Source organism: Saccopteryx bilineata, chromosome 2, assembly GCF_036850765.1.
Source record: "Saccopteryx bilineata isolate mSacBil1 chromosome 2, mSacBil1_pri_phased_curated, whole genome shotgun sequence".
NCBI classification, from domain to species: Eukaryota; Metazoa; Chordata; class Mammalia; order Chiroptera; family Emballonuridae; genus Saccopteryx; species Saccopteryx bilineata.
This window is the reverse complement of record NC_089491.1, coordinates 296,178,476-296,192,790: the sequence shown is the minus strand read 5'-3', so window position 1 is coordinate 296,192,790 and position 14,315 is coordinate 296,178,476. Positions and strand designations below refer to the sequence as shown.

At 38.6% G+C, this 14,315-nt stretch overlaps 1 protein-coding gene across 1 annotated transcript in view; it reads left to right on the top strand.

The window, feature by feature from the left end:
* The window catches only part of FLVCR1 (FLVCR choline and heme transporter 1), a 30,190-nt gene extending 16,770 nt beyond the window's left edge, over positions 1–13,420 (top strand). Inside the window, exons 5-10 of the mRNA XM_066261396.1 lie at positions 646–749; positions 3,960–4,070; positions 4,576–4,681; positions 4,900–5,011; positions 10,648–10,715; positions 10,888–13,420. Coding sequence (XP_066117493.1) covers positions 646–749; positions 3,960–4,070; positions 4,576–4,681; positions 4,900–5,011; positions 10,648–10,715; positions 10,888–10,962 — 576 coding nt within the window. The 3' untranslated portion in view covers positions 10,963–13,420. The remainder of the gene's footprint in view (positions 1–645; positions 750–3,959; positions 4,071–4,575; positions 4,682–4,899; positions 5,012–10,647; positions 10,716–10,887) is intronic.
* Positions 13,421–14,315: the final 895 nt, after the last annotated feature.

Sequence of the window (14,315 nt, the reverse complement as noted above, 5' to 3'; positions counted from 1 at the left end):
GGCCGAGAGTGTTTCTTTAGCAGTAAAATTCCTATTAGCATGATCGTAAGATTCAAGATTTATGACCTTAAATGATTTATATTTGTTGTAATTGAGAATATATATAAAACCCAATTTATAAAAGACACAAAATAGAAAGCAGAAGTTATTATTGCTTTGTCAATACCTGTCTTTTATTTTTATTCTTTTTTAAAGGAATAGTTTGAGTGGTTATGTGGAAAAAGAAAAAAAAATTAAGGGAAACGAATGCAAATGTAAAGCAAGCTCTGACCTCTCTGCTTTTGAAAGGAGAAAGCAGTTGTAATGTGTAAAATCTGTCAGATTAACTTCTTTTTCAGACATTTGTGACTTACTTAAGCATTCTAACAAATGTCATTATACTTCTAATTATGGAAGATAAGAAAAATTTTCTTTTTTGATTTCTTTATATTATAGGGATTGTTTTCTGGTTTTAAAATGGAATGTCCTTCATATGTGCTTTACCTTCCCCCACCCTCATCTAATATACATACTGAATCTTCCTGTTAGATATCGTATGCTTAATCGTATCTGACTATTTCCATTGACTATGTGAAGGTATGTGAATGGGAAGGATGCATTTGAGTAAGAAGTGTCTGATTAACTTCTTATGAAAATTCCTTTAAGGGAGAAGAGGTGAATGCAGGAAGGATTGGGCTAACACTGGTAGTAGCCGGAATGGTGGGCTCCATTCTTTGTGGCTTGTGGCTGGATTTCACCAAAACATACAAGTAAGTGACTACAGACAAACGTATGCTATACAACCTAAGGTATTTTGTTTTTAAAGAAAATTTGGGGCCCTGGCCAACCGGCTCAGTGGATAGAGCATTGGCCCAAGTTGTGGATGTCCTGGGTTTGATTCCTCGTCAAGGCACACGGGAGAAGCAACCATCTTCTTCTCTCCCTCTCCCTCCCTCTTCCCCTCTGGCAGCCATGGCTTGATTGGCTCAAACTATTGGCTTGAGCATCAGCCCAGGTGCTGAGGATGGCTTGTGGGTCAGAGCGTCAGCCTCAGATGCTAAAAATAGCTCAGTTGATTCGAACATCAGCCCCGCACGGGGTTGCTGGATAGAACCTGATTGGGTTGCATTTGGGAGTCTATCTTCCCTCCTCTCACTGAAAAAAAAGAAAGAAAAGAAAACTTTGCTTTTTATTTTAAAAAATATAAAAAGTGTTATTACTGCAAGACTTGGATTCTAGGCAATCTTATATTCTCTTTACTTTTGAATGTTTCTGTAGTCTTATATATTGTCTTATTGTGTTGGTCTTCTTTATTTCAACTTTGAGAACTTGGATACATCATGAACCTCATTCCCCTCGAATAACATAATACTTATACATACCACTTCTATGCTAAAAAAGCCCTTTCTTGGAAACATTTAACTTTTAACAGAATATTTTTACTTCTCTTTTCTCATGTTGTGAGCTTAAAAACAAACAAAATTTCTTTCCTATCAAAAATTTATTATTATATTGCCTAACCTGTGGTGGCGCAGTGGATAAAGCGTCGACCTGGAAATGCTGAGGTCGCCGGTTTGAAACCCTGGGCTTGCCTGGTCAAGGCACATATGGGAGTTGATGCTTCCAGCTCCTCCTCACCTCTCTCTCTCTCTCTCCCTTTCTCTCTCCTCTCTAAAATGAATAAATAAAAAAATTTAAAAACAAAACTAAAACAAAAAAAAATTATTATTGAGGATAAAGACATTTTTGGTAAAAAATTTTGACTAAAGTGTCCCCAACTATAGCACCACTTAACTGTAATATAACACATGACATGAAAACACTGTATTAATTGCACACGTACAGAGGTGGGAAAAAGTAGGTTTAGAGTTGTTTCGGGTTTTTTGGTTTTTTTTTTATTTTATTTATTCATTTTTAGAGAGGGAGAGAGAGAGACAGAGAGAGAGAAGGGGGGAGGAGCTGGAAGCATCAACTCCCATATGTGCCTTGACCAGGCAAACCTAGGGTTTCGAACCGGTGACCTTAGCATTTCCAGGTCGATGCTTTATCCACTGCGCCACCACAGATTAAGCCGGTTTAGAGTTGTAATACAAATAAGTAATACAAGAATAAACCCTGTTTCACACACTCACCACTGTAAACCTACTTTTGCCTGCCCCTGTTTATGGAATCAGCAAAATGCTAATACAAAAGAAAGAGTGAGTAATACCACATGGGAGATTGAAATGGGTTTCAGAGACAGCATCTTTTGCACTAGGCCTTAAAAAATAGCTACTTTTTTTTTTTTTTTTTTTTGTATTTTTGTGAGGTTAGAAGCAGGGAGGCAGTCAGACAGACTCCTGCATGTGCCTGACCAGGATCCACCCAGCATGCCCACCAGAGGTGATGCTCTGCCCATCTGGAGCATTGCTCTGTTCTAGCCAGAGCCATTCTAGCACCTGAGATGGAGGCCATGGAGCCATCCTCGGTGCTCAGGCCAACTTTGCTCCAATGGAGCTTTGGCTGCAGGAAAGAAAGAGAGATAGAGAGGAAGAAGAGGGGGAAGGGTAGAGAAGCAGATGGGCGCTTCTCCTGTGTGCCCTGGCTGGGAATCGAACCCGAGACTTCCACACACCAGGCCAATGCTCTACCACTGAGCCAACTAGCCAGGGCCTACATTTTTTTTTTAACAGATAAAACTTTCCATCTGCTTAGGAGGAATGCATGCGTGAATGAATGAAACTGAGGTCAATAAATGGAATGAAATAAATAGAATGAATAAAATATGGAACTATGTCCTGTGCACCTTCAAGGCTCAAGATATGTTTGATACCCTCTCAAATTACCTCTGATCTTGAATTCTCCAGGATAGTTCTCCCGTGATTTAAGATAGAACTTGCTACAGCTTCATTATTATGAAATGGCAGCTAAAGTTAGAGACCCATTAAATGTATAAATGAAGGGAGCATATGTAAAGGATTACACTTATTGATAGTTTTTGATCCATTTTATGATTAGAAAACTTGATAGGCAGAGAAATGTGTTCCTTGTTGCCCTGGCTGTCTTCTTAGGTTAACTGTTGCTGGGTGCAATGCTTTTAGTAGGAACTGTGGCCAGCAATATACTGTCCCTGTCCTTAAGACACTTGTGGTCTAGCCTGACCAGGCGGTGGCGCAGTGGATAGAATGTCGCACTGGGATGCGGAGGACCCAGGTTCAAAACTCCAAGGTCACCAGCTTGGGCGCGTGCTCATCTGGCTTGAGCAAAAAGCTCACCAGCTTGGACCCAAGGTCGCTGGCTTGAGCAAGGGGTTACTCAGTCTGCTGAAGGCCCACAATCAAGGCACATATGAGAAAGCAATCAATGAACAACTAAGGTGTCGCAACGAAAAACTGATGATTGATGCTTCTCATCTCTCTCCGTTCTGTCTGTCTCTATCTATCCATTTCTCTGACTCTCTCTCTGTCCCTGTGTAAAGAAAAAAAAAAAAAAAAAGACACTTGTGGTCTAAATGGGGAATGCAATCACATATGAAAAATTAAGTAATAATATTACTGACTAAAATAGGTATCATAAGTCCAGTAGATGTCAAATGCCCAGTTATGTGGATAGTAAAATAATAAGGGAATTTAGAAGAAAAAAACAATGTTGTACGCTTTAATGAACATGCCTTTAGGAAAGGCATGTTGGAAGAGGTGGAATTTAATTTAATCTAAGTCTTAAAATATGAATAGGGAACCATCCCATTAGGAAGCACAAAAATGATTTTATCCATATGAATATTCCTTCTTGTGTAAGCACTAGATATGGTGTGGGTTTTATTGTCTAATGCTGTTGAAATTTAAGCTTTGAATTCCATGCTTTGGTGGAAATATTTTCCATAGATAAGGGAAACCTAATCTTGAAAATCAAAGTATTATTGTATGGACAGAATAGTGGCTAACCACATGATTTTTAGGTGCTCAAGACATAATACTAACATGTTTTTGTTTTTGTTTTAGACAGACTACTCTGATAGTTTACATTTTATCTTTCTTTGGAATGGTTATATTTACTTTCACATTGGACCTTGGATACATTATCTTTGTGTTTGTTACTGGAGGGGCGCTCGGGTAAGCATCAAGTGTGTTTAGAAGGAATAGTAGCATGCAGTTATAATTCTGCAGTGTTATTACTGTGGTTTTTAACTTTTAAAGTTCATCCAAGGTTTCTTTAACATTTTAAACTTTAAAAGATTATCATCCTCTGCATAGAAATGTATAATTCTTTAGAAATATAAAAAATAGATTTAAATTGGGTTTGTTTGGGGTTTTTTGGTATATGTAGGTGAAAAATGGATACTCCTTATTTAGTTCAAGTAACTTTAGTTAGTTAGAAAGACACCTGACTTAGAAAACTAGAAGTAAATTTTTCTCAGAAAAAAAAAGATATTATTTTGATTCTCAGTTCTTGTAACCTTGGACGATGGCTGTATAGTAACTGTGCCTAACTTGCACTTACCAACTTCAAGATAATCCCTTATTTGACCATTAGAATAGGCCTAAGAAGTAGGATGATTGCCTCAAGTATGTGATGTTGTCCTTTGGTAATGCTAAAATTCTGGATATATTTTCCCAGGTTCTTCATGACTGGTTACCTCCCATTGGGCTTTGAATTTGCTGTTGAAATCACTTACCCTGAATCTGAAGGTACTTCATCTGGTCTTCTTAATGCTGCTGCACAGGTAAACCTCTGGTTGCCCTTAAGCCTGAGATGATTTATTTACCAAATATTCTAGAGGATCATGAGTTGGACCCTAATTTTTGTGTGAAAATTTTTACCTTTCAATGAATGTTTCTAGAAGCCAAATATAATGAATAAAAGAGTTAAGAAAAGTTCTAGGGGAAAACATTATCTTAATTTCAAAATAGCAAACAATACAAAATAATTCTCTTATTTTAGATATTTGGAATTTTGTTCACACTGGCTCAAGGAAAGCTCACATCAAGTTATAGTCCCAAGGCAGGAAACATTTTCCTCTGTGTTTGGATGTTTGTAGGCATCATTTTAACAGGTGAGTTGGTGAATTTTTCTGGCAAAAGTACTTGAATCTTGTTGTTTTAACTTTCATGTATGTTGATTCTGAATGGCTTGGCAGAACTCAAGAGTAAAATGAGATAAAAAGGATATTATTTGTTTTCTTCCAATGATATGACTTAATTTATCGTTCTGGTTTTGAATTCAATACAACAACTATGCACAGAAATGAAACTGTTCTAACAGGAGCCAATAAAGAACTGGGGTGGGCGTACCTGGCCTCAAGTTCTGATTCTGTGACTCAACAGCTGGGTGACTTCAAACAAGTAACTTAACCTTTCAAATCCTCTATTCCTCATTTCTACAATAAGTTATTTAAAAGCCTGCCTTAGTCTTGCTGAGTAGCTCAGTTGGTTAGAGTGTCATCCAGATATGCCAAAGTTGCAGGTTCAATTTTCAGTCAGGGCTCATATAAGAAGCAACCGATGAATGGAATGGATCAGTGGAGTGACCAATCAGTGTTTCTCTCTTTCTTTCTCTAAAAAAAGTAAAAAAAAAAAAAAATTTAAAGCCTGCCTTAGAGGGTTGCTATGAGGATCAGTGGAGGTGGTTCATGAAAACTCCTAGTAGAGTGTCTGGCACCTAGGAAGTGCCTGATCATGTTACCTCTTATTATAATATGTCTGTGATGAAGTTACATGGTGGTGGTAAAAATAGCATTTAGCATGGCTAGCCATTTCTTACACTTCTTAGGTATAATCAGAGTAGACATGCTCAGGAAAGTGAATAGTGCCCAATTTCCAGAGAAAGCATGTTAAAGAACTTGTATCCATAGTTTGTCTAGACACATAGTATAAAGTTGGATTTAGAAGCAAGACATGTCCAGTAGTACTCCATGTTGAGTTGCTCTGTTATTTCACTTTGTTCATTTCTTTCTGCATTCCTTTACGAATATGAGACAAAGAATCTATCAGAAAACATGAATCAAGGCTCTTTTTAATGTTTGTTGAATACCTGATCATTCTTTTTGAAACCTCCAACATGAAATCTTACCAGTGGTAAACATTTATTTTTGGAAATACACAACCACTTAAAGTCACTATCATTCATTCATTATTTTTAAAGAGAGTGAATGTCCCCTGTGTCCTATAGGAGCATTTGAGATCTTGTTCCCTGCCATGTTGTTAGTTTGGCTCAATAAACTCTTCTAAAATTAACTTTAAAGAAACCAAATGCCCTGGCTAGATAGCTCGGTTGGTTGGAGCGTATTCTGGAAGTGCAGAGGTTGCCATTTCGATCCCAGTGAGGGCACATACAGAAACAACTCGATGGCCTGTCTCTCTTTCTCCCTTCCTCTCTCGCTGAAATCAATAAATAAAAATTATTTTTAAATGTTTAAAACAAACAAAACAACACATCTTGCTATGAGGAATTTCCCCCCCCTGTTCTCTTCAGTTAGTAAAATAAAGCATACAAAACTGTGAGACATGATACATTGACTGCTTTAACTACAGATCTGTCAAAGATAATTCCATGTTGACTCTTGATTTCCAGGGAAGTAACATATATTTATCAAATAGTGTTATTGTTGAACTGAAAAAGGGAGCCATTTTGAACTCTTTTTTCACAGTATTACTATTATTATTATTATTACTTTAGGAATTAAAAAACAAATTGTATTGAATTTAGAGAGAAAGGAAGGGAGAGACAGGAACATTGATCTGTTCCTGTATGTGCCTTGACCGGGGATTGAACCAGCAATCTATCTGGCCAGGACTGTTTTTACATTTTTTTAAATCCTTTTATTCAAATACAAGCACCTGAATTTTTATTTATTTATTTATTTATTTTTAACAGAGGCAGAGATAGGGACAGACAGACAGGAACGGAGAGAGATGAGAAGCATCAATCATTAGTTTTTCATCGCACGTTGCAACACCTTAGTTGTTCATTGATTGCTTTCTCACATGTGCCTTGACCTCGGGCCCTCAGCAGACCGAGTAACCCTCTGCTGGAGCCAGCGACCTTGGATCCAACCTGGTGAGCTTTTTGCCCAAGCCAGATGAGCCCGCGCTCAAGCTGGCGACCTCGGGGTCTCGAACCTGGGTCCTTTTGCATCCCAGTCCGACACTCCATCCACTGCGCCACCACCTGGTCAGGCCCACATTATTTTTATAATCAGATTCATTAATGTCTATTCAAATAAATCAAGTCTAGAAAATTAGCTAAGTTAAAAAGAACTTTAAAATTGTTTTACTAGACACTTTTTTTTTTTACAGAGACAGAGAGAGAGTCAGAGGGAGGGATAGATAGGGACAGACAGACAGGAACGAAGAGAGATGATAAGCATCAATCATCAGTTTTTCATTGTGACACCTTAGTTGTTAATTGATTGCTTTCTCATATGTGCCTTGACTGTGGGCTACAGCAGACTGAGTAACCCCTTGCTCGAGCCAGCGACCTTGGGTTCAAGCTGGTGAGCTTTTGCTCAAACCAGATGAGCCCGTGCTTAAGCTGGCAACCTTGGGGTCTCGAACCTGGGTCCTCTGCATCCCAGTCTGATGCTTTATCCACTGTGCCACTGCCTGGTCAGACCTTACCAGACACTTCTATCACTATAAATGCTAAGTGATTTTGGTCACATGTTGAGTAGTACCGTACTTCCCCATGTATAAGACGATCCCATGTATGACTCACTTTAATTTTGAGGCCCAAAATTTGAAAAAAAAATGTATTACATAGTTATTCAACTCAAGTTTTATTCATTATAAAATTCATACAACTCCTCATCACTGTCAAAATTCCTATCCATTTCAGGGGTCCCCAAACTTTTTACACAGGGGGCCAGTTCACTGTCCCTCAGACCATTGGAGGGTCACCACATACAGTGCTCCTCTGACTGACCACCAATGAAAGAGGTGCCCCTTCCAGAAGTGCAGCAGGGGGCCGGATAAATGGCCTCAGGGGGCTGCATGCGGCCCGCGGGCCCTAGTTTGGGGACGCCTGCATTAGCTTGTCCTCATCTGTGTCTGATGATGAATCACTGCCTTCAACAATGAGTGCAAAAACAAGTGCAAAAAAGCAGAAAATGCAAGTTAAAAAGATCTCCAACCACTGTATACGACGCACCCGGTTTTTAGACCCCAAATTTTTCGGGAAAATGTGTGTTTTATACATGGGGAAATACGGTATTTTACTGGCAAGAATATGATGGATTTTATATCCAATATTCATTTGTATAGACGGAAAAGAGGGCTGGGAAATTCTTGAGCTGTGACGAAGGCAGTACCTTTCCTTTTTACATTTTTCCCATGGAATTGCTGGGAGTTCTTGCTTTGACACAGGAATTAGCGTTTGAATGCAGTGCACTTTGCTTCCCCATAATGATAGCTCTCTATAAAGCACATTATTTGTCCTTAGTCCATTTGCATCCATTGAAAAAAGTGGGTGATAATGCCATTCATAGTGTTTCTAAATTTTATAATTAGTATTAATGAGAAAGAAATACACATTTTTCCCCCTATTAAAAAAATAAATGAGTTATCTTTGATTGGGCAAATTGTACAACAGTGTAGAGCTGACCAGTCAGTAGTGATCATTGCTGCAATTTAAAGCATAGTGTTTTAATAGTTAAACTGCTTTCAAATATGATCTCATTACACAATATCACCAGTTTCTTCAAAGTCATTTAAATGCATTCAGAAAGGCCATATTTACATATGTCCAATTAGCTCAGCATAAATAACTGAATTTCTAAACTCTTGGTATCAGCAATGGAGCAAAATTATAAGGGGCAGTGTGGGTTTCAAAGGAAGCATTAGACTAACTTTTACAACACCAATGCTAACTTTCATCTTTTCTTTTTACTTTGCTTTATGGCTGATTAGATTAATTGCCCACAGGCTATTATCTTTTTATTTTACACTCTCCCTGTTGTGTATGGTGTCTGTGGTATGAAGTTCTGCTGAGATTAGTAACTCCAAATCTGTGTCTTAATACCCTGATCTCTTTTACATTTCAGACTGATGTTCAATCTTATACTTCTGACCTTGGTGTTTCACGGGCATCTTACACTCTTCCTGGCCAGGACTGAGCTTACCATCTTCCCATCACACGTATTCCTCCTGTATTTTTAGGTTCAGTGACTAGGACCACCATCCATTCAGTTGCCCAAAGAAAACTTAAGTCACCCATTTTTTTTCTTTCTCTTCTCCCTATATTTCTCATATTCTTTGTGTATTGTGTTATTAAGCATTTAATGAGTGTTTTAACCTACTTTATGTACACTTTTCATATTCAATCAAACCACAAGGTCTTATTGGTTCTGTTCTAAAATATCTCTGAAACTTGTCCCTTCATCTCCATTTCTCACACGTGCACGCCTCACCACTTGTCAGCAGGATTAAGGCCTCTAAAGTGACCTTCCTGCCTCTAGTCTTGTTGCCATTAATCATCCTCTGTGTAGCTGCCAGATCAAGCTCCTTAATACGCAGGCCTGTTACCAGTCCAAAAGTTTGTGCATGTTCCCGACTCTTGCACATGTCAGAGTTTGGGGTAAGGAAAGGTTCATTAGTCAAGAAGGCACCAGCTTGAGAAGATGGGGAGGCCTTAGAGCTCCTTCAAATCCATCTTAAAATAGCCCAGAATTCAGGCTTCTTTTATGTCAAGGGAAGGAAGAATGGGCAGGGCAGGAAGGGACTGAGGGCTGCAGACATCTGGGCACCAATAGGGGTTTAGGGAAGAATCAGAAATCTCTAAATCTCTTTGTTCCCTGCCTATCAGAGCCTGCTCTTGGGACTCCTGCCAATCTTTGATAAACAATCAATATTTAGTACATATTTCCCCACCTCCTCTGAGATGAGAGGCATCACCTGACAAGTGGTTGTTCTAAACACTCAAGCCTCAAGCAGAATTCCTTTACTGATCAGTATATCTATAGCAGGAGCTATTTGCCTGAAGGCCTTGGTGGAAATGCAGCCTGGAATTAAGTTAGAGTCAGAGACCAAGAGCAGAGCGTTCACTGTTATTGGCCTGACAGTGTCCTCCCTTCCCAGATGCAATGTAAATGCCTACACTGTGTGCACAATACCTACCAACCCAGCCCCTTATCCTGTCAGCTCCCTTGATAATCCCCGACTACCTCTAGTGCCAAGAATAGGCTGTGCTCTTTCCGTCCCAGTGTCTTTGCATAGACTGTATGCTGCCTGCCCAGAATGCCTTCCTCTCTCCTTCTATATGCTTGACAAGTTTCTTACTCATTGTTTCAATTCAAATATGTTGCCTTTGGCAAGCCTTCCCTGATTTCATTTGACTAACATAGGTATTTTTCTCCCATGTTCCCACTACACCTTATGCAAACCTGAATTAATTATAATTAATTAATTAGTTATTATACAGTGTATACTTATTTGTGGATCAATATTTCCCTAGATTGGGGGGTGTTTTAGGGAAAGAATTACAGTTTATCTTTGTATCCTTGTGTCCTAATGAATGACTTACTAATTAAGGTAATGTCTTAGGTACTTTAATTTTTCATACTACAAAGATGCTGTTGACTATGATGGCACTGTAGCATGCTAAATGTGACAATATCAAACAAGGCTTAGCACTGCTCAGAGGCAAGCACACGCACACATCCTCTGTGGTGACTCTACTGGTGCTTCTCTGTTTCAGCATTAATCAAGTCTGACCTGAGAAGACACAATATAAATAAAGGAATTACAAATGGCGATATTAAACCTGTAAGTATTAAGTGTTTTTCTGATTATACTGTTGAGAAATGTATACATAGCATAAATGTGAAACCACTCTATCTATTCAGCTCTTTTTTTTATTCCTGAGCCAACTATTGACCTGCCATAATAGCATCTGCCAGCTGCTGTAAATTTTCTTATCTTCTGATTCTTTCTACAGGTACCAGTTGATAGTCCCACAGATCAAGAATCAATAACTGTTATGATGTCCAAGCAGTCAGAATCAGCAATTTGAAGCGAAAGAAAAAGTTACTACCATGTGATGACAGCAGTAGGGTTTGTTTATGGGTTAGGAGGAATGGACACTTACTTGAAAATTACCAAAGGACCCTCAGTGCAATCACTGTTTTTGCTTAATCGTTAATTTAAGCACTATTTTGCTTAAAATACTTGTGCTCCTCCTTCTCTCTCTTCTCCTCTTACAGGAAAAAAAAAATACTTGTGCTTACATCATTTTAACACTACCACTTATCTAACAAGTGTCTCATTTTTAGTTTCATATTGTCGATCTGAAAGTAAGCTTGACATTTATTTTTCAGAGGTGAATTTTTTTTTAAATGTTTTTCTTTTTTGTAGAAAATGGAAGCTTCGATGGCTTTCTCAAATGGTCACATGGAGGTCTGATCCCTTTAAGTCACATACTAGTACAGCAGTTTACATGTAAAAACATCCAGTAGAACCCAGTGTACAACGTATTCCTAATTGGCTCCCTTTCCATCTGTGGGAGTCCCTCAGTGTGAGTGCACTGCAGCGACAGGACACTTCTGATCCACCAAAGGACAGTGTTGGATGAGACTTCCAGATAACCGCTAAATTCTCCCATTTCTTACATGTTTGTTCCAAGGTGCTTTGTAACAGGTACTGTCAATGGCCATACAATCTATTCAGTGAACAGAATGAACCCATGACTATGGTCTTATGTTCTCATTACTCTAAGGAGGACACAGGCTCCTTATCTTGCATTCTCTGCTTTGCCCTCTTATTGTGGTAGAAATGGTAACACTATATTTTTACACTTCCATTTGAAATAGAGAAGTTTTATACCCATTAAGCTTTTTTACTCGCTCTTTTTCCTTTTTCAATATATAACTTTCTAGTAAGAAAATGTCATTGTGGGTGTTACGGGCTTTCCCATGATTTCTTGTAGCACATCTTATACTTTTGCCTTGAAGATACCTGAGCTGAGGAACTCTGCCCAGCCTGGGTGTTCCGACTTGGTGGAGACCTCTTACAGTGCTGTCTTTCCTAATTCTCCAGTATCGTTTTTATGACCAGTCTCCTCTGCGGAGTGTTGTGCCCGGGCCAGTGCTCCCTCGGCTTGCTGAGGGGCGGAGTCTTGTCTTCACACTGTCCGGTCTCCATCCTGTAGGAACCGCCCACTCCTTCACAGGCTCAGGGGAAGCAGAACAGGACCAAATGTGTTTCCACAGTGCCTACAACTGCGTGTTGTTTACAGCTAGAATGTCAATGTTGTTCACATCCTGACTCTCTAAACTCATAAAGAGTATCATTTTCAGAGTAATGACATTTAAACAGCCATAATATATATATTATGTCCACAGAAACAACAACAAAAAAAGCAAATCAGGTATAGCCTTGATACCCTTGAAGTGAATTGGCATAGTTCTCAAAAACTCTGATTTGGGCATAGTTTATGCATTGCTTCACACTGAAATGATAACATCCTCTGTAATCAGCCGACAGTCAAGTATGTGGAATCTTACCCTGGAGGCTGTGTCGCCACAACAGCTTAGCTGGGAATCAGGAACTCCGGGTCCATGTCCTGGCTCTGTTTCTAGCTGTCCCCGTAACTTTCTGGGCAGCATTTCCTTTCTCCATATAATGAATGTATTCAATTTGATCTCAAAGATCGTTATAAAATTTTAAATGCTGTTCATCCTGGGGTACACTAAATCATTGTACCACAGGAACTTAAATGTAGCTGAGACATTCCCTGGGCAATTGGAAAAACAACTACGGTTGATATTTTGTGGATATAGGGATTTAAAATCTGTTTTTAGCCTTTTTATTCAGTTGGTAATAGCTCAGGCAGAATATGCTGACTCATTAACTTCCGTATCTATTTACATCACAGGTTTTATGGCCAAAAATATATTTTAAGGTCCCTTCTCTAAATGGTTTTTATTTTTAAACTGTCAGTGTTGTTTAACATAATTATGTACTTGTTGAGTTCCTGAGATTTTGAGCAAATTACAGATAAAAATTGGAATATTTTATTTCTGGAAAGCATATAGATCATGTTTATTTCTCCTTGTTGATTAATAAAAGAATGAAATATAAAATTCAAAATGAATTTTTAATTTTTCTATATTTTGAGTAAAGCTTGTTGGTAGTATGTCAAAAATGTTATATAATTCTCTGTCATATCTTTGGCCAGTGGAGCTGGGTAACCAACACTTGTGTAAATTTTAATCAAATGGTTTTAGAAAGCAACCAGATGCTTTCAGTAGCTGTTGCATTTATAAATGTTGCAAATCCAGCTTTTGCTTCTTGTAAATGTGGGAAAATGTCTTTAAAATACTGTTTATGTGTAAACTCAGAGTATTGTTGGGAGAGCATCCCCATCTGTCTTGTCATTTTTCATGTTCTAATTTTTGCCCTTTGTAATATTTATCTGTATGCTTGTTCTTCAGTATTTCAGACTTGAAATAAATTTATTTTTTTAATATTAATTTTGTATGGCTTTTTTTTTAAGTTCTGACATGTAGGTGCCTTTGGAAAGTGGAAAGGGATTATAACACTTCAGAATGGGAGGAGGAGGCCTGACCTGTGGTGGCGCAGTGGATAAAGCATCGACCTGGAAATGCTGAGGTCGCTGGTTCGAAACCCTGGGCTTGCCTGGTCAAGGCACATATGGGAGTTGATGCTTCCAGCTCCTCCCCCCTCTCTCTCTCCTTTCTCTCTCTCTCTCTCTCCTCTCTAAAATGAATAAATTAAAAAAATAAAAAAATAAAAAAATAAAAAAAAATAAATAAATAAAACAGAATGGGAGGAGGAGGGAGAGAGCTGGTTTGTGGGACTGAATCAGCACAGTGGTGAGAGCATCATCTCCTCTCCTCACTTGGATGGCTGTCCCTTCACTGGGCAGACGGCTGCCCCCAGCGAGCCATCATGGGATACTACACCTCAGCCTCAGACTTCTCTTTTTCTCTTGGTAGGATGTGCCGTATGGCACCTCTGTCCTATAGTATGTGTCATTTTCCTCCAGGCCTTGCTGATTAACATAAGCTACACATTTCTTCACTGAAAAATAGGGCAGTGTAAATGTTCTTATTTCCACAAGCAGAACTGGGTAGTTTATTAAAGAGGCCAAAAAGAAGAGAATTGTTAGCCACAAAGGAAGATACTATCTCCTAAGTAACCTGGAAGCCATAAAAAAGTCATGCAATTTTAATTATAATTAGTGTACTATTTTGAGGTGGGGTTTCCAACTTTACTTAGTTGTACATATAGCTAAGTGTTGAGGCGAAATCATCAAACTGAAATGTAAAATAATGTATATTATATTTGTTACCGATGAGGAACTTCAAAATCTAAGACCTTTCTCAGATCCCTTTGAGAATCACT